General features: G+C 31.9%; 1 protein-coding gene across 1 annotated transcript in view; it reads left to right on the forward strand.

Moving 5' to 3' along the window:
- Positions 1-22,001, forward strand: part of LOC106468870 (serine/threonine-protein phosphatase 4 regulatory subunit 2-like) — a 49,984-nt gene that overhangs the window by 3,598 nt on the left and 24,385 nt on the right. Inside the window, exons 3-6 of the mRNA XM_013929318.2 lie at positions 236-317; positions 10,760-10,930; positions 12,067-12,160; positions 18,243-18,283. Coding sequence (XP_013784772.2) covers positions 236-317; positions 10,760-10,930; positions 12,067-12,160; positions 18,243-18,283 — 388 coding nt within the window. The remainder of the gene's footprint in view (positions 1-235; positions 318-10,759; positions 10,931-12,066; positions 12,161-18,242; positions 18,284-22,001) is intronic.

A 22,001-nucleotide genomic window follows, 5' to 3' on the forward strand; every position in this document is an offset into this window, starting at 1 on the left:
GGCAGTTTGTTTAACTATTATATGTGATGTACATTTTTTGGGGGCTGGTTAATGAAAGTGTTCCAAAATGCAACATTTTTTTCTTGATGACCTAATATATGTTATTTTAATTTCTTGTCACAAAGATGAAATTTTACATGTTATGATGTTTTTTTGGTGTCCTATGTGACATTTCTCTTATGTCTAGCTTAATGAGAGCTTTCATTCCTGCCTTTGGTATGTCCTCTTAATTTAGAATTTGAAAAGAAAAGACCCCCTGATATACCTATGGCATTGGAGGAATTCTTGAGAAGGATTGCAAAGACGGGTGATATTGCGTAAGTGTAAGCTAGTGGTTATATAATGCATATTTTCACATTATTATTCTGAATTTATATTTGCACTGATGTTCATATAGATTGAACTGAAGCAAATGCAAATTGTCAAGAAAAGTATATTTAATTAGATATACTCATTAAAAAGTATATTTAATTAGATATACTTATTAAAAAGTATATTTAATTAGATATACTTATTAAAAATATATTTAATTAGATATACTTATTAAAAAGTATATTTAATTAGATATACTTATTACTAGGTTGATTTTTAGTTTTGTACTAAGTATGTAACTTGATCTGATCAGAAGTATTAAATACAATATTTTACTTATTGGAGAAAGGGAGAGGAGAAATATTACAAATTAGATATAAGAACCAATGCAGAAGGAAAATAGCTTATCACCCTTCTAATAACTATCTTTAAGATGATCACTTACTTTATATAAACTGGTACTTTTAGTACCTATATTATTTTTTACAGCTAATTTTTTCTAAGTATTGAAAATATGAAATATGTTTGGTCACCTGTAGTTTTGATGACAAAGGAAGTGAGGCTAATGCACTTTAAGTCCTATAAAATGATAGGTTTGGTTATTTCTTTAGTTACATTTTAAAACAATATCTTTCCAGAAATGGCAGTTTTAGTGAAAGGTGGAGCATTTTCCCCACCCACTCCAAGAATATTAGAAAAACTTGACAATAACATACCTGTTAGATATACACTACTGTTTCTGGTTTCTTGTCAGTTGTGTTTTAAAGTAACTGAATCAACCTGTGTGGACTTTGATGAAAAAGAGACAATTATTTACAGCTCTGGATAAAACTGTGGTAACCAACAATGTAACAAACATTTGTATATTTGTATGACTTGTTTTAATATATTATTTTAAAACAAGTGGACTGTGTGCTGTTTGTCTATTGTTGAAATTTATCACCAACAAGTCACAGACGCCTACTGTAAAGAATCTAGCCTATACATAAAAAGCTCACAGTATCAGTTTTACACTTTTACTGTATTTCATGAAGCTACCGTATGATCCATTGCTAGGCCACATATTATTTCATTTTCACTTTATAAAAATCCAAGAGCTTCCAAGGGCCCTATTGACTTCTATATCTCCATAAGAATTTTAACCTTTCTGAAGTTAAATTTCAAATTGCAATTCTGATTTCTCCTCAATAAATTTCTATGTGTATTATGGAATATGAGCTGTAGATATCATATCAGCTCACTGAACCAGTTCTTTTATGAGTTGAACTTTCCCCTTTTCTGTGTGTAAAGCATTAGAGAAAACAATACAAACAAGATAGTAGGGATGGCACTTGAATCATCCCTACATAATAGTACAGACACACAGTGTATTAGAATGTTAACAGACAAAAAATAGGATAAACTCAGATGTGACTGAATAGTTTTATATATATATATATATATTGCTATATGTTAATTCTTTTCTGTGCTATTGTCTAGGGATGATGCAAATGCCATTCTTACTATCTTGTTTGCTATTGTTTTTGATGGATTGATATTAGCCATCCCTACATTTACTTCCTTTTTGTAAAAGTTTTTTTTTACTTGGGTTTTTAATGCAGTATTTCAATGGGCATAAGAAGGTTGTATTTACAAACAAGTTTTAAATACAAATAGGTTTCAACTGTAATATTTATTTTTATCTATTTTTAGCTGGTAATTCCTGTTTCACCCTGTACATAGGCTTCTTAAAAGAACACCAAATTTCTGTAAGAAAGCTAACTTCAAGCGATAATGATAACATCATTTACACAATAATTGTGATTTTTGTTTTTAATTACTACTAGTTATTAATAATACTTATAAAAGTGGATACTCCATTTGAAACTATGTCACCTCAGTAAAATTGGGTGACATCATTGTTTTTGCTTTTGAATTATCATGTAATGAAAAAGAAGCAAGAGAACAAGAAATTCCAATTTTTTTTGCTCTAATATTTACAGACATTCCCAGAACTTGTGACTTAGTCATTTCATAGATATAGTTATAAAAGGAAACACTGTATTGTATTGTAAAGTTCTGATGACCTGTTGAGGAGATATTTAAAACACCATTTCAATGAACAATCCGAGCCATCTCTACATAAGCAGTGCTACCATCTGCCTGATTAGAACTACAAGCTAGGCAATAGAATGCTTTTAGTCCATTAAAGCCACTGTCATTCTCCAAACAAGAAGAAAGGTAGGAAGTTAAGAAATTAATATAAAAGGGGGAAGGATAAATCTGTGCTTCATAAGGTGAAGGGAGGAAAATAATGGGTAGTGAGATGTGTGATAAAAAAAAAATCTGGTAGTAGTATAGTTAGGAAACATTTGCTGCAACTGAGTGAAACACATTTCAAATGGATATGTAGATGACTGAAATTCACAAGTTCTGGTTGTGGGAAACTTGTATTGTAGAGAAGAAACTATATTATGAATCAGAATGTCACATTCTATAAACTTGCTGTCTTTACTTGCGCTGTATGACCACTTGATATCCTCCTTTTCTCTATGTATTGTGTATATGAATATATAGATATATTTTTCTTTCCATATTCATTGCTATTTCTTCAGACATATAACACCTGTTTAGCTAAGTTTCAATGTTACATATGTTTTCATTAAAACATTTTAATCAACATTGTCTAATGGAAATTTCCAAATCAGAAACCAAAATTTGTAAAATTTCACTTGTGTTTTATAGATTTGAAGAGTAATTTCCTAAATACTGCCTATTATTTTCATTTCTCTAACAGGTTTATTTCTGTAAGATAGCACTGGATGAGTAGAACTAAAAGCATTTGCTTATTCTGTGCTGAGGTCTAGGATTTTGTAGATAGGACAAAGTTTAGTGGCAATTACTCTGTGGTACATGGTAATACAAAATGATGATAAAATACCATTTATTCTTTCTAGATCACTTCTGAACCCATGTAACTGTTTTCACCTCTCTTAATAGCTTATGTTATTGGAACAAGGTATCATTCTCTGCATCATTTCAGAAAGATTACTGTTCTTCCTATAAAGAAAGAGACTAAAATTAAACATTATTCTAAATAAGCTTTACTCTGAAAATATTAAAAAATGACAGTAAGAATCTTATTCTTGTGCTCATACTTTTATAGAGACCCAGAATACAGTTATCTCTAGTTGCCATAGTCTGTCTTATTTGAACACTTACCCATATTTTTTTCCTTCTCCATAATACAGATGCACTCCTCACACAACAAGTAAGCTCTGTTTTTTTACTTTCCTGAATCCTAAATGTAAAGCTCTACACTTGTCACTAAAGAAATGCATATCAATATACTTAACCACTCACTATGTATGTCAAGATTTTTTCTGGATCAAAACAACATTCTTGACAATATAATTATCCCCATTAAATAAGCTTCAGCAAATTTCTGTATATTTTTTGTAATAGTTATTTTTTTACTAATAATTTATACAGGTAATAAACAGTAAACCCTGAGGAGCCTCAGTAGTCATGGCCATCCTAACAGAGAATTCCCCATTATTTTCTAAGTTAGTAGTAAGAATTGTGGTGATAACAGAACAAGTGTTGGATATTATCTTGAATTTCAGAAAGTCTCTGATAAAGTACTGTACAAAAGATTATTTGCTAAGATATGGAATAAGTAACAAGATTAAAAAGTAGTTGTAAAATTATTAGGGTTCTACAAAGATTAATAAATAATCGACTTACTGATTGGTTGGATAGGAATATTTAGGTTTCTCAAAGTTCTGCCTAGGGACTTTTATTATTTAGTATTTATGAAATTATGTTATTAATAGGAACAAAAATGGGCTTTGAATTAGCAACATTAAAAAGTTTCTAAACATATATTAAGTTCCTGAGAAGGTTGATACTAAAGAGAATGTTGTTTGAAGCAAAAGGATCTTGACAGCTTTATAGAGTTAGGTGAGTGGTTTTGAATAGAATGATTATTGAAAAGTTCAAGGCCATTCAATCAGGAGACAGAAACTTGGGTAGCACATAATTGTGTTGCAACAAGATGCGAGTGGTATTTTTAGATTAGGAAAATAATATGGATGTGATAATAGAGGAACGCATATATTGTAAAGCACTTGACTGAGTGTCTGGTTGTGGTAACTAAAACCAACCATGTTCCATCTGTAGAAATCTTAAGTTAAAGAATAAAGTTGTCATGATCTTGTTTGAATTATTATTATAGGAACTAGCAAATAGCCTGTCAAAATGACTGGGAAAGTACTACCACCCCTCTCCTCATATTTCATAACTAGCTGAAATAAATAAATTTTGTGAAATCTATAAACAGGGAGAAAAGTGCATTGAAGTAGTCAAACATTGGTAAATTCCTTTATGAGCCAATCAAAATTAAGATCATTCATGAAATGAATTTGTGACATATTCATAAAATAATTATTGGAAAAAATCAGTTAGATTAACAATTTCTTATATATAGAAAATCCAGTGCATTTTGATATACAATGTTCCAACAATGGCTTTTATGTCATGTTGCTTAGCAACAACAGTATAACCTAATATTGTTGTTAGTCTATGTACTGAAAGTATAAAATGAAATGTATAGACAATAAAACAGGAAAAATATTTGTTGATTTCTTAATTTAGAGTCTTTGTTGATTAAAGATGTATGTTTATTTATTGATAAAGTTGGTGACATAGCAGAAAAAAGCTTAATTCAGAAATGATTTAAGTTTAAAATGGAATCAATATTTTTACTTTAATGGTAATTTTTATGCACTTCGTGCTAGGCTAGATGATTTCATGCTATGTATTTACTTTGGGCTTATTATATCAATACTCACTATACTTGTAAGGTTTCATGGCACCCCTGTCCCTCATGGCCCCCCTTCACTAAAATCTTAATGGTGGACAGCAATTGAACTATTCTATCTGGATAAATGCATTTTGGCTTTTATGACTCCTCCTCTTTTGAGAAATCAAGCAAGATGTGACACACTGGCTTTTATATAGGTTTAATCAGTGTTTCCCAGACTGTTGGTCATCATGGACCAGTAAAATTCCAAAAACATTTTCGGGGACCGACTTTCCATATAAAATATCTGTTAATTACATAAGTAAAATAATATGATATTTATAAAAAAAAATTATTTTGAAAACAAAAAAAAACTCGACTTCGGCAACTTTTAGTCATCAAACATTGAAAGGAATGTAAGTAAGTGTCAGTGCTTTCAACAGCCAAGACATGTCAAGGACTGGTATTGGTCTGCAGACCGATGTTTGGGAAACACTGGGTTAGATATTATTCCTGCAGACCAATACCAGTCCTTGAATTAATTTCACCAGTCCACGACGCGTCTTGGCTGCAGAATAATATATAACACAGTGTTTCCAAAACATTGGTCTGCAGACCAATACCAGTCCACGACGTGTCTTGGCTGCTTGGTCTGCATCTGGTTGTTTGGGAAACATTGGGTTAGATATTATTCTGCAGCCAAGACACGTCGTGGATCGGTGGAAATTAATTCAAGGACTAGTATCGGTCTGCAGCCCGATGTTTGGGAAACACTGGGTTAGATATTATTCTGCAGCCAAGACACGTCGTGGACCAGTGGAAATTAATTCAAGGACTGGTATTGGTCTGCAGATCGATGTTTGGGAAACACTGGGTTAGATATTCTGCAGCCAAGTCACGTCGTGGACCGGTATTGGTTTGCAGACCGATGTTTGGGAAATACTGGGTTAGATAATATTCTGCTATATAGGGTGTAAAGAAGGAGATACCAAAATGATATTAGGTTTAAAATATTTGAAAGAATACATTTTGACAATTAAACTTGTCTTTGCTGGAAAGTATAATTAGAAATCATACAAATCATATTTTTCAAAATTATTGGGAACATGAACATATTTGGAGTCCTGTTTTCTAGACTTGTTAATAATGACAACTTGAACACACAAAATGTATGTGCTTTGAAAAACAAGACATAAGGTTGTTCTTAGAATTATATCTAGATTACAGTTATTAACTTTTGCAACAGCTGATCTATTGATTTTGGTGTATGTTTATAATTTCACTACTTGTAAGTGTTAGAATAGGTATGTTGATGTGAATGATAAAAGAGGGCAGTCCAGCCAATCAGTCACCCATCCACTGAAAATAACAATCAGATCAATGAATCAAAAGTAAATGTAGTCTCCTTGAACTATGTCTCCATCAAGCAAAAGTTTAAAGAACTTAATTATGCATACCATATCATTAGGCAAACCATTTCACAGGTTTTACGTCTTTCTTTATAGAGCTGTGTGATTATTGGTATTTGCTAATCAATTAATTGATTAAAACACATCCTCTACACTACCTCCTCCTTCACAAAACAAGCAAAAAAACATGGGTGTGTGCTACTTCCAAGACCTTTTCAAGCATTGAATTATTCTAACAAGGTGTTAATTTTATTATTTTCATTCACATTGTATTGTATTTTTTAAGTAATTTTCAAGTTATCCTCAATTTCATATGCTAGACCTCTTCTGAATATTTTCTTTTCTTTAATTGAACACTTAGTGTTTTGCTTTACAGCTTCTTGAGGATCATTTCACTAAAACACAAACTGTAACTGACAAAACAAAGCTTTGCACTGTTATGGTTTGTGTTTTAGTGGAATGTTCTTGAAGAAATGTAAAGTGAAACAATGTGCTTCCAAATAAAAAGAAATAAATTTTGGTGTTTTAAGGTTGTTTATTTCTAGTATTGATATATCTTTTCTACAGAAATTAAAAACACTTGGGTCTTCTGAAGATTGCCATTTGCACATAATGTGAAAAACATATTTTTTTGCCTAAAAAATATTTTGCCACAAATTCTTTTTAAAGAATAACCTGGACACTTCCTACTTGGCAACTGAATTTATAATATTGACTAAATTACCACAGTGAGTTTGCCATTATGTTTGTTTTTAAAATACACAGTAATGTCATACTGATTTTTTTTAAAATTCAAATGAATTGATAATTAAATAATGAAATCATGTTTTACGATCAACAATAAGGTTACTAATGTTTTTATTCAAAACATATTATGATTGCAATAAGAAATAATTAAATAGTCACCTTGCCAGTGTATTTATGTACAGTATTTGAGTAGGATAAATATAATGATATTCAATAAAGTCATCAGATTATTTTGTAACTGCTTATGTTACACATTCAACCTGCCTCTAAACTGTATAAGCTTACCTTATTTCAAGTTATCTGATGTCTTCTCAGTGAAGAAAACATCTGAAGATTTAAAAGAAGTATAGTTAAACACACAAATACTTTCACAATTCACAAATGAAAGGAAGTAAAAGGAACATTTAAATAAACCATAAAAACACTATTACGCGATTGTTGAATTTTTGCTCTATTCAGTCATATTCAAGCTTTCTTTATAGCTTCTAGCAGAAATGCTGCCATAATGGTGGATTTTTGTGCTCGTAATTAACAGTTATAGTATTCATACTTCATTGTTAAAAAGTGAACATTTTCTAAAGTTTTTTTTTTTTTCTGGGAACTACTGCACAGGAAAAGTGTTTGGCTTGTGCTCTTTAGTCCTGTGTAACTCATTGCATCTAAACTATTCAATGAATAGAGCTCAAAATTTTCGTAAATTTGTTGGATATAAACTGTTTTTGTATATTAAAAGTGCTACCCTTTATTGAAAAAATATTTTTTTAAAGAACTCCAGTTTTTTTTAGTACTACATTTAAAAATTACATCAATAAATATATAATCAAACTTTCATGTACAGTCCTAGTGAAAGTAGCATTCTTGTTATGAGGAGAGTACCTTTATTTAAAATTTATGTTATAAAGAAATGGTTGTTGCACATACCATAGTTACTTTTTTAATTGTCTAAAACTTGAATACCCAAAGTATGAAATTGTTTTATGGATTTTTTTTGTGGTTCTATTCAATAGATGTCGCCACATTTACTAAGCCTCAATCACCACTTATGGCATTGAGATATTGTTGTATTTCAGCACAACAGATGGCACCATTATATTTATTATTTTGCTCACATACCTAGATATATAGATGGCCATGCCATTGCGTCACTATAATAAGAATTTCAAAGCTGTTTTCATTAGTAAATGATTAAACCACTTGATGTGGCACCATTACAGTCATTTTAATAGTTCACCAGTTGATTTACACATTATTTATTTAACATTGTTGGTTTGGTTTGTTTCAACAATTTAAATTCAAGAATGTCTGATATTATTTTGATATGATATAAACCTTTTAGACAGGTGTATCAATGTTCAATTAACTGATGATGGTGTTCCAATTTGGTTTCAACTGGATAAGTGAACTTGTAGGATATTGACTGCTCATGATGAAGTTGTAATAGCGGAATATTGAGCGAATTAAGAGACATTCTGAAGATATAGGTCATTATTTTATTTATGTAAAAAATAGAATAAAATCAATATATGTTGTAAAATAAAACTGTTGATAGTTGTAACTTTTATCTTAGCCTGACATGGCCAGGTGGATAGAGCACTTGATTCAATCTGAGGGTTGGGGGTTCAAATACCCCATCCCACCAAATATACTTGCCATTTCAGCTGTGGGGTTGTTATAATGTTATGGCCAATCACAGTATTCATTAGTAAAAGTGTAGCCCAAGGGTTGGAGGTGGGTGGTGACGACTAGCTGCCTTTCCTAAAGTCTTTTACTCCTAAAGTAGGGATGGCTAGCTCAGATAACTCTTGTGTAGCTTTGCACGAAATTCAAAACAAACAAAGTTTATCTTACAGTTCGATGACGAGGAACCCACTTTGATGATGACAAAACCTTGTCGAAACGTTGTACATTTGCTGTCATGTTAAACTTATATTAAAGTTTTTCTTCATTACCCATTTAAGCCGTCTCCAGCCATTATTTATCTTACAGTATTTGGACCATTAGAAAATGAATAAGAATAAAACAAAGTCAAAAGTCTATTCAGATAATATAGTATAGTAACTCCTCCCAAACCATTTGTTGCACTGACTTCTAAGTGTTACCAAACAAATCATTTCATTCTCGAGGTTTGCACATAGGTAAAATTTTTCACTGCATCCCTTGTGGAACTCAGTGATTTCCCAAAAAACACCTCTTGCTAAACTGCTAGACTCACCAACTTCTAAATGGTGCTAATGAATTGTCTCAGCCCCAAGGTTTGGATAAAAGTAAAATTTTTTACCCAACTATTGAGGGAACCTGGATATTTCACAAAAACACTTTTACTGGGATTCCCCGAAAGCAGACTCAAAATTTGGTATTGATTTGCATTGAGAGCATGTAAATAAGTAGGCCTACTAATTACCTTTCATAACTTGGTTAAGGAAATTAAACTTGCATTATAGCAGCAATCATCATTAAACTGAAAAAGTGCAAAATAGTAGTTCAAGCATTAAATTTGCATTATAGGTGCCCTATAAAGGTTTGCTAGTAAACAGTATTCAGAAGCTAGAACACAATATCATCATAGTTAGTACACCCTAAACCACTTAGACATAATGGATTCCAAATTTACAACATCCTGGTGAATAGAGATTCCAACAGATTGGAGAAATAAAATGTCCAACAAAAGTTAGAATTTGGGAACATAATAAATTCTGTAATACTGACGTATCTTCAGAAGAGCATACCATAAATTAGAATAATATAGAAGTTGGCAAAACTTTGATACCCCTTTTGAAAGCAGTCAAATAAATTAGTGGGTTAGATTACTAATGGGGGAGACCCTAGATTGGTGAATAGAACACTAGCCTTTTTATCAAGAAGACCCAGGATTGATTCTTAGCCACAACTACCACAGAAATAGTCCTTTTGGAATACACTAAAGATTTTGTAGGCTACTAACCATGGCAATTATTGATATCTGGTTCTTTCAGCCTTACTGCAACTACCTAATTCAAGATCTCATTTCAGATCTTGGTATTCCAACTTTTCCATAGCAGTTTATCCAAACCACTGGTTTTTAGTATGAATCATTAAATGCCCATCCTTCACAATGCTTGTTCATATGAACCTCATCTAATGCTATAAAGGTGTTATTCATATTTGGCTTGTGGTTCTAATTTATATGACAGTGTGATTGCTGAAACATTACACAAAATCTTGTGCTGTACCATTGGTATCAGCTTATGAAAAATGTGGATGACATTTTTTGTCAGTTTTCTTACAATGTCTTTCACTGGATGGACTTCACTTAAACTGATTGTAGAGTAATTGCAGTAGCAAACTATTTGGGAAAACTTTATATCTAAAATATTAATTTATTAAAAATCATCTTAGTGGTTTAATGGCTGTCATAAACCTTAGGTGCATTTATTTTCAAACTTTTATCCAAGATAAAGATTAGAGATTAAGGCATGAAAAAAATTATATTTAGAAATATATTTTAACAAATATAAAAATTATTTCTTAGGTTTCCATGGTCAAAGCTTAAACCTCTGCTTCGACGAAAGTTGGAGAATGTCATGGATGATTTTTATGAAGCTTACCCTACAGAGGATCTACCACCACTTCCAAATGTGGAAGGTTTTCATTTTGATACTATGAGAAAACGGCTGTTAGATATCTTGGATAGCTTTAACAGGTACACTTACAAAGATAGTTGACACGTGGGAAATGTGTGTGTTTCGCTAGTTTCCTATCTCTTACAAATTATACTTATGTTTACTTGTTTGTAGAAATTTTTCATTTACCACTTATTATTGGTTTAAGATTCACTTTTGTGGGTATTATATTATTTTTCAGTATATGTCCCCTTGAAAGCAGTACATTTAGGACTCTGTGGCTCACTTGCCATTTGACCTGTCAAATGCAAATTTTTATGAACAGACTGATATTTTACCAAACTAGTCTTTCTTACACATGTATTTTAAGTAATAAATGTGATTACTTACATTTCACTTTTGTACAATTAGAAGACCACTAGCATGGTATTCTAGTGGATCCAAAATGAAGTTAAAAAACTGAACTGCATTGGCAAGCCTTGCTTTTATGGGAAGTAACATTTTGTGTTTTTTATGGCTCATTATTTTATGTCTGTGTACAAGTGGGATTACAAACAAAAATATTTTTAGCAGTGAGGATACCCAACTACTGATTCAGTGGATTTTAATCATTATTATTTTTAGTTTATGGTATTAAGTACTCATTAGCTGCTTATTATATAGAATCAACATCATTAGTTTACAAGTTACTTTTTATTAACCTTTTATAGATAGATTACTTTTGATCAGAAGTTCTTAATAATAGGTACTTCTGTTATAGTAAAGTTAAATCAATATTATGCAGCTGTGAGCTCCATAATAAAGAAGAAATATGTTGATTACTGGTCTTAAATTTGTTCTTATACAAGTCTATAAATTAAGATAAAGAATAAACTTTTTTTTTTCTGTTTCATGAAAAGAAACTAACAGTTGGCTGCATGCAATGTTTATATATTTGATATTTTAGGCTTGATCATCCACATTTATTTCTAATCTAAATTATATTCTATGTATGAGGCTTAAGATTAAGTTAAATCTGATACACTTTATTATTATTTTTTGTTGTTAGCCTTACCAGTAATTCAGCAGGTAACTCTGCCTTCTACAGGTTTTGGATTTCTTACTCTAATTGTATTTGTATGACATGGTTTTGAAATTGTTCTTAAAGTTACATATGTAAAACTTTATATACTTTTCAGACTTAATGTATATTGAGTAAGAATTGTTTTTTTAACAGTGCACCATTCACTGTTCAGAGATTGTGTGAATTATTGACAAATCCACAGAAGCATTATCATCGAACAGACAAATTTATGAGAGGCCTCGAAAAGGTAAGTTTATTTTGCAGGCATATTTTCAAACATGAGAAATGGTTACAGACTTGATTTATTTTGACTATGCAAAAGCTTGTTTCCTTTGTCTTTTCTGAGTGGATAAGTTGACTCTACTCCAGAAGCACCCTTTCTATTGGATTTGAAAACAGTTTTAATTCTGGTTTCAAAGCTCCTTAACTCTCTCTCCATAGGCATCTCTTTCTGCACTTACCATGAGGTTTTTAGTGAGGTGCATTTAAAATTTGATTAAAATGCTTTCTTATCATGGTATACAAATAAACTTTGCATCAAAATGTAGCTAATAATATGAGTTTTGATATTATATAAGTTTTATAGAGCAACATTTAAAAACAAATACTGAATTTCCCTTAGTATGAAAATTGTGACATTTGCTCTCTACATATCCCCTGTTCTCTAATTTATTTACCACCTTTCCGAGAAGTATGAAATTTAACGTAAATTACTTATTATAATGTTTCCAATATTATTTGGTTAAAGAGCTATAACATAGAAAATCAGACCCCACTTGCCATACCAACCTTGTCACATCCTCTTTTGCAGAAAGTACCAATAGTTCTCTCTGATGTTCAATACTATATTACTTATAACTAATAGAAAACCAAGGTTTTCATCCATCAAATAACTTATTTTATTATGTTTTCTGTACAGAGAATTGTCAGTTTCACTTTCAGTACAAGCTTCATTCCTACAGGAAACACGCTGACTAGCTTAGATGAATTTGTAACGGCTCTTGTCACATAGTTAGTAAGCCAGTAAAATTGTGATAATTATGGGGCTTTGTTTTCTTTTTGGTTGTTATTATTCTGTGTTTTTGGGTGCATTATTTAGTTAAATAAAAAATTATTTAGTGCAATACTACCATTAGTATAAAAAAATAAGTAGGGTTAAGTGTCATTGACAGTCAACAGCAAAAAATAAAAGAAGGCCCAGGTAAGTACTTTATTTCTTGTTTTTTATGTGTATTCTTTGTTTATTATTATAACAGTAACTAAAATGTAAAAATAGGAAATGTTTTATATTAGTTAAGGTTAGATTAAGTAAAATGAATAATAATAATAGTATAATAAATTTTTCATGAGGCACACTTGCGAGTAGCTTGTGTGTTATTGTAATTTAATAGCATAATATGAGCTGCACCAAGTGATTTACAATTTATAATGGTGCAAATAGTAGTTCAACACAGTTCAAAGGGCAATAGAACAATAAAATTTAAATATAAATGTATATTATTACGAGTTTGAAGCTATTTAGGTAAAACAGGTAGTTTCATGTGACAGTTTGAAGTCATTCTAGTGAGAGAAAAATGGTAATTTAGATTTATTTCATTTTTTTTGGTGGTTATGAGGTTAGTCAAATTGACCAACTTTGTATAGAGTTATGGTAGAGGAAATAACAGGTAAAATATAAAGTTTTATTGAAAGAATTGTTTGAAATTTATTTAGGAGGTTTTAGAGATTATGGAAATGAAACTTGAGGTTTTTGAGACAAAGAAAAGAATTTTTAATCTTAATGAGGAAATCACTTTGCTCTTGGAATAGTAAAAAAAAAGACTATATATTGACAGACAATGCTTTAGTAAAAATACTTCATTAAAAATCTTATTTTCTGTGTACGAAAGACTGTAATGTTTACTAAAAAGTCTGCCAAATTGTGTGAAGATATACACACTATATTAAAAGTTAGTAGTATCAAATCTATATGGACTTTGAATGAGTACAAAGAAGTCATGTGGTCAGTCAAATTTACTGAGCCAGTGTTGAGAGAGTTAATACATTTTATTATTTGTTAAAAGTTATTTACATGTTAACAAGTTTTCAGTAAATCTCATTTTTTATGTTGTTATATGTGTGTTTGGCTTCTATGTGCATTCAATGTATGTCTTCTTTATTGTCTTTAAATGCTCATTGTTTAAAAGTTCCAAGTAGAGCCACTGGCCAAATGATTTTATAAACTACCATGAATATGAGTTGACAGCAATATTTGTTAGTTATAATTGCTTCTTAAATCTCTTTGGGTGTGCACACCTTTAAGCCTTCTAAAAGCAATTTTCAAACACCTTTTATCTATGCATTTAAATCAACAATATTTACTCCCTATGGAGATCACAAAAATGATATGTATGCAGTACCTCTGTTTTTTTTTTAAAGAAACTTGAAAGCATCATTTTACTCTGATGGATTGAATTTAAACAAGTGGTCCCATTTATTTGAAACAACATGTTGAATCTAAACAATTGATTATATTCTGATTAAGTTAACTTTCCATATGGGGCTGGTCAATGTGACTGACCTTGTAACCACAAAGTTACCATCAGAGGTTCCATATTATAGCTTTTATTATGGTACATGTATCTTAACAGAAGTTTTCAGTAGACCTTACAAGTCTTTTCTACACAAAAAATCAGATTTTTTAATTAAGTATTTTTATTAAAGATTTGTCCATGAATATATGTAGTCAGAATGTTGACTGCTCTGAGTGCAAAGTGATTTTTCATGTTAAAATTAAAAATACTTTTCTTCATCCTAAAATGTTCATATTTCATTTGCATACCTTTAAAACTTCTTAAATATATATCAAAAGTTTTTTTCAGTAAAATTATATTTTGTCTATTATTTTCTCTACCCTAACTCTTTACAGACTAGGTCAATAGAACTGACCTTTTAACCACCAAAAAAACTAAATTATCTTTTTCCTTTCTAGGATACTGCTGATTGTAACCAAAAACTAAAAGTTTTATCCTAAATAGCTTAAGGCTCTTAACACTACATTTTTTTCTACTTAATTTTATTGTTTGATTGCACTTTGAACCATGTCTAACTAATAATCCTGCCATAGAAGTTGTAAATCACTTGGTGAAGGCGAAGTTCACATTACTTTATTGAATGAATTATATTATTATTATTTTTCATTATCTTACCTAATCTAACAAGTTTCTAATTTTTACATTTTAGCTTACATTACTTTATTGAATGAATTATATTATTATTATTTTTCATTATCTTACCTAATCTAACAAGTTTCTAATTTTTACATTTTAGCTACTCTACAGCAATAAATAAAAAATATTAATGAAAAACAAGAAATATAGTATTTGCTTTCGATCTCTTGTTTTTTACTGTCGGTTGCCAATGTAATTTGAGCCTACATTTTTTATAGTGATGGTACTAGTATACTAAATTTTTATTTACTTAAATAATGCACCTAAGAACACAGAATAATAACATGCACAAAGCAGACAATGTCCTGAAACTATTATAATTTAACTGTGGTCTTAACTAAGACAAGAGGGGCTTAAAATAATTCTCTTAGCTCTTCAATCTGAACATGATTTTTGTGGGGAGGCCCTGCCCTGGGTATATGAACTAGCTTTGATCGCTGTATCATTGTTGAGGGAATCAGGATATTCTTCTTCTTTCTTTTATTGGAAGACTTGAAAAGTAGATATGTGTGAAATTGTTTCTTTTTAAAGTGCACTAGTGGTCAGATGACCATCTTGTATTTATATGTTGATGTCGACAGAGTGGGAAGTGGTGTGACAGTTAGTTCCCTCATGAATTCTAATGAGGAGTGGAAAGATGATATACAGTGCCTTGCAAAAGTATTCACCCCCTGCATAGTTTCCACATTTTGTTGCTGTCCGAACTTGCGATCATGAAGTTCTCAAATCGGACTTTAGAATCTACACAATGTACTCCAAATTGAGAAAACTAAAAAAATGCTGATATTATGTAAGTAAGTTAGATTTTCAAAGAAAATTTGAATATTTTCAATTGCATAAGTCTTCAACCCCTTTGCTATGACAATCCTAAATCAGTTGAGGTGTAAAAGATTAGTTTGAAAGGTTGCAAAATTAATGTAATGGTCTCTGTCTGTGTGTAATCAAAGTAGTTTAATTTGGCTTTAGAGTATATGCATCTGTTCAAGCTACAACTCTCATAGTGATACGATAAACCAACCATAAAGTCCAAGGAATTTTCCAAACAAGTAAGGGATAAAGTGGTAGAGAAGCACAGATCAGAAAAAGGTTACAAGAAAATTTCAAAGTTGCTGATTATCCCTTTGAGTATGGTGAAGTCCATCATTAAGAAGTACAGTGAGCTTCATACTACCCAGTCACTGCTCGGGTCAGGCCGCCCTTACAAACTAAGCAGCTGGGCAAGCAGGAAGCTGGTTAGGGATACCACTGTGAAGCCAACAGTGACTTTGATAGATTTGCAAAGTTCCATATCTGAGATGGGAGTCAGTGTTCATATATTGACAATATCCCATTACTGAAAAAGAATCATCCTAAATCTCATATAGAGTGTGTGACAAAGTATATAAATGATACTGCAGACAAGTGGCAGAAGGTTTTGTTGCCAAACCTAGTCAACACCATCCCAACTGTCAAGTATGGTGATGGCAGCATCATATTATGGGGATGCGTCTCATCAGCAGGGACTGGAAAGCTTGTCAGGATTGAGGGGATGATGGAAGTGAATCCTAGAGAAAAACCTGTTTGAGTCTGCCAAGAACCTAAAACTTGGTTGAAAATGCACGCGTCAGCAGGATAGTGATTTGGATTGGTTTTAAAAGAAGGAAGTGAATGTCCTGGAGTGGCCTAAGTCAAAGTCCAGACTTGAATCCAATAGAAAATTTATTTGCGAATCTTGAAGATTGCAGTCCATCATTGATCCCCAACGAACTTATCAGAATTGAAGTAATTTTGCCAGGAAGCGCTTCCCCCAAATACTGGGGTTTAGGGGACTGAATTCTTGTGCAATCAGTAAATTTAGATTTTTATATTTTCTGACATTCAACCTCCTTTACCCATAACAGTGTTAAGTTTGATCATTAGAGTTTTGAATCAAACCAAGTTATTAAAAAAAATTGTTTACATTGCTTGTATTTCATCAAAATGTGGCATTACTGGTAGGGGTTGAATACTTTTGTAAGGTATTGTTATAGTATAGTCAAGTTTCTAAATCTGAATTTCATATGGATGCAATTCCTAGTATGTTGTCAAAGTTGAGATCTATCTTTTGCATTCATAGTGATCCCATAGATCTATTTGTAGCAGTTACCATTAAAAGTGAAGATGTTAAATGTAGTTTTGCTAAATGTTGAAGTGTGTGTGTTGGAGGATCAAGTATTTGTCTGGGAAAGATGTGTACTGTGATTTTATATCCATGGTAAAAATGTGCTGTTCCTTTCTTGTTAACTGTATGGCCTTGATTAAAGTAATGGCACAAGTGGTGTCTTATATGTGTGTTTATAAATTTATCACAAAGTGTGATAACTTTGTCAACGTAATGTGATATTTGTTCTGTAGGGCAACTACATACAGATATAGTAGGTCAGTCTGGCTATCCGTCTTGGTGGATTTCAGGCATAAGATAGAAAATAGGAGTTCTAGGTTCATTAACAGTGAGATTCTTGGCTGCAGTGGGTAATTCATCAGCATTAATCATATCTTCAGTTGTGGATGTTAATAGGTTGTTGAAGCCAGTAATTGGGTTGTCTTGAAACAGCGTAGAAAGTGCTGTTGATAAGTTGTTTTAAAGCTTCAGTTATATGTGTAAAACATTTAATTTTGTAAAAATTTTATAATCAACATTCAAAATGCTCAACATGCCATTTTCAAATTCTGCACATGTGCTTTTGGTCTAAGCTTTACAAGCTTATGAAGAGTGGTAGCTTGAAATGTCACCTTCTCAAAATACGAAAATATAACAGTTTGTGATATTTTAAATTGTTCTCTAATTTCTGTTTTAATACCAGTCACCAAAACATGACACACCGTGACTGTGCATAATTTGAAGGTATCATACAAGATAAGTTTTTGCCGACATATTAATATAGAATATTGGTCATGTTTTCAAATCACTTACATTATCAAAAAAAGATTACAACTTTTAGTTGTCTGTTTTTTTGTAATCTAAATAGTTTGTTTTATTGAGTATATTGCAGTTTCATTTGTATTATTGAAACTATGGTAAGGTACATTTAGAGAAAAACCTGTGTTGATCTTACATACATGCATCTATGGAAAGAGTAATATTACCTTTTTTTTTTCCAGAATATCTTGGTAGTTAGTACAATCCAGCCTACACCACAACAGTAAGTAATTTTTGTGTATTGTACTGCATGGTGTGTTTTTAGTAGCTTTGCTAATGAGAAGACAAGTTGGAAAGAACATTTGGTATTCTGCTGGTCAACAACTGCTAGTCTAATGTAACATAGTGTTGTATTGTTGTTCTTTCATTGATGGGTTCTTTTAAATTAGCCAGTGAAAATAATTCATAGTCCAATTCACATAAACTAATGAATTAGTTTACTCCCTCCTCTTTCTACAAGCTGGAACACATGTACACTGTCATAACTTGTTGCAAGTCTAAGATACAAATGATATTAACCAATGTAAAACAAATCAACTCAATTGTACAAAGTAACTCTTAAGTGGAATAATAAACACCGATTCAAATACTTCAAAATCACAACTCTCTATCTTGAAAAAACCCTCTATGTTTTAGAATTGTCTTCTATTTAATATCTATTTCAAATGTGTTACAAAAAACAAACTACACATTACATGCTTAGAACTTTCTAAGTGTTCTAGGCCTATCTTATTATTCCCCCTTTTGAAATGAACATCTCATCATTAAAACAATAGCTTATAACACTACCACCTTCCTGGATCGTGAAGTTCCTTGTAGAATTTTAATACAGTAAATAAAAAATTACACAAAGTTACTCATTCAGCAAATCTTTTTGGTGTTTTTCTCTTCTGAGGCCGATGGTATACAGGTGTGATGACATCTTGTTCCTCGTTGTAGCTAGGAGGGGTGTTCTTCCTGGGTAGATGGGTGGGTGAATCCACTAGTAGATTCAACCTGGATCATCCATCCTCTAGAAGTAGTCTGGATAGGAACTCCAGATTCCTCTGCAGGTTGAGGTTCTTCTCTTAAGCTACCCAATTCGCTGGTCTCTCACCAACATACTTCTAAAGACAGTCATGGTGAATCACCTTTGGCTTGGATTGCCTATCCTTCTGGATTCTGTAAACCACATCATTAATTCTTTTCAGTACAGTATATGGCCCCCTCTAAGCACCTGCTTAACTTTAGAGTTCGTCTTTTCTTGTGGTGGGTATTTTACAGGCCATACCATGTCACTGTGATGGAATCCAGTCTTATCAGGATTAACATTATAATGACTTTTCCTTTTATCACTAGCTGATTTAAGTCATTTTTTGGGTAAATTGATGTCTGTCATCGATAGTGCTTCTTAATTTCTATACATATCCTTTTTAGTGGCTGTTCTCTGGATAAGAGTACGGAAAGTCTAGTGGTAACTCATTAGTAACAGTGTAAGATCTTGATTCCACATTTTTTTATGTTTGTCTACATACATGGTTACGTAACAGCATGTGTTTGTATATCTCCACCATGTCATCAGAAGACAGATTAAGAGCTGTTGTTCTAGTCTTTTTAATCCCAAGAACACAACACATTTCTGGAAACAAGTCTGATTCAAAGTTCTGTCCCTGATCCAAGTGAAGTTCCATGGGCATACCAAATCTTGAAATATATTTACTGATGAATTTCTTTGCAAGAGTTTCTTCTTCCTGGTTAGGACAAACGTATGTTTCCAGGCATTTGGTGAAATAATCCATCACAACCATGATACATCTTTTTCCACTTTTTTCTGTGTAAGAGGACTAAACACATCAACAGCAACTCTCTCCAGTGGTGCTTCAACAAAATATTGCTGTAGCTGCCCATGCTGTTTCTTTCATGGGCATTGCTGCTTGTAGCATAGTTCACATCTTTTACACTAATTTTCTCCACAGATTCACAGCACACAACCCAGTAGAAGCTTCAGTGTCTTCTTAACATTAAATAGTTAAACTGTTGGAAGGTTGTGGAGATAACAAAGTGCTTAACAATGTAGAGACTGGGGAAGTACAAACTGTAGTCATTGTTTCTGCCTTTTGGTATTTTCTCATTTCTGACATAATAAGCTCTCTTTTGAAATGTAAGGAATTCTACTGAGCCCAATACATCTTTGTTTGAACAACTGTTTACCATGAGGGTCTTTCTGCACTATCTTTGAGACACTCAATAATTGGTTTGAAACTCTATCTTTTGTCTGAACAGTTTTCACATCAATTATTCGTATCACTGGTGGATGCCACATCTTGGAAAACACTTTACTCTTCTTCAGGTTAGTTGTGTTTTCTATCCTGTGCTTACTTATTCTCACAGTGTTTACACTCATCATATACACATAGTCTTCAAGATAAATGCATCATTATTTCCATGGTTCCATCCAGGATGATATATGATATGTTAAAGTTTTTGGAGCTATCTTGGTATCTAGCCTTCTGAATTATGAAAATTAACCAGCCATTTTAAAGCTGCATGATCTGTCTGGAGTGTAAAATTGTGTCTGTACAGGTAATGATGGAAGTGAATCAGGGCTTGAACAACACTTAGTAGCTCTTTTCGAGTTGTACAGTATTACGTTTTTGCAGCATTCAATTCTTTGTTGTAATATGCAGTCACATGTTCCTTTCTCTGTTGCACTTATAGCAAATCCACTTCAAAATCAGTGAGTAGATCTTCTAGAAGTGGATATGCCAATACTGGAGTAGTTGTCAATGCCTTTTTCAGTTTCTTGAATGCTTATTTGGCTTCTCAAGTACTTTGTATAGAAGATGAGCTATGTTAGAGAAAGGCTTTACAAAACAAAGATACTAAGAGCATAGTACAAAATATTCTCCTACCTCAAGTACATTCTTTGGTGTTGCCCAGTTCTGGACAAGAGTCAATTTTTGACTATGTGTCCCAGGAAATTTGCCTCTTAATGGAATAATTTACACTTCTTGGCATTCAGCCTAAGATTCCTTCTTCTCAACCATTCTAGAACCTTCCTTAGCCCTTCATAAACATTATCAAAGGTCATTCCACGTGTGATTATGTCATCCAAGTAGATGAGTACAACATTCCAGGGCAATTTAGACAGAACACATTTCATTAACTCTTTCGACACGGGCTCGGTCCCTGAACCGTGACCTTCTGTACTCATTTAAAGTTGACATAAATTTAATACTTATAACTCTCTATATATTAGGTATACGTTCACGAAATTTGGTAGTCTTTCACATACAATAAGTCATATTTCTTAGTGAAGTACTTTTAATAAAATAAAATAAAGTTTTGTCAATGAATATCCCGAGTATTTGTTTTGAATAGTCCGTGTGCAAAGTAATTTTCATGTTAAAATTAAAAATACTTTTTGCCATCTCAAAAATCTCAAATTTCCTTTGTGTAATCCCTAAGGCCTCCTAAATGCATTTCAAACTTTTTTCCCTAAATCCTTATAGTTTATATGTTGCTTTCTCTACCCTAATCTGAAAACGGGATCACTTAATTAGACCGACCTCGTAAACACCAAAAATAATCTAAATAAACCTAAATTAACCTTTTTTTCTTTTTAGTATGACTTCAAATTGTAACATGAAACCACATTCGTTTATCCTAAGTAGCACTAAGTTCGTAACATTATAAATTTATTTATAATTAAATTTTACTGTTTTTTTGCCCTATCAACCGTGTCTAACTGCTATCCGTGCCATTATAAGTTGTAAATCACTCGGGGAACGAGCAGCTCACGTTATGCTATCGAATTACATTACCCACGAGCTGCCCGCATGCGTGCTTCGTGAACAATTTTAATTATATTATTATTATTATTACTTATTTTACCTGTTATTGTCTTAAATAACTTAAAAAAATCTGTACTTCTAATTTTAATTACTTTTATAATAATAAAT

Source organism: Limulus polyphemus, unplaced genomic scaffold (genome assembly GCF_000517525.1).
Source record: "Limulus polyphemus unplaced genomic scaffold, Limulus_polyphemus-2.1.2 Scaffold3196, whole genome shotgun sequence".
NCBI lineage: Eukaryota > Metazoa > Arthropoda > Merostomata > Xiphosura > Limulidae > Limulus > Limulus polyphemus.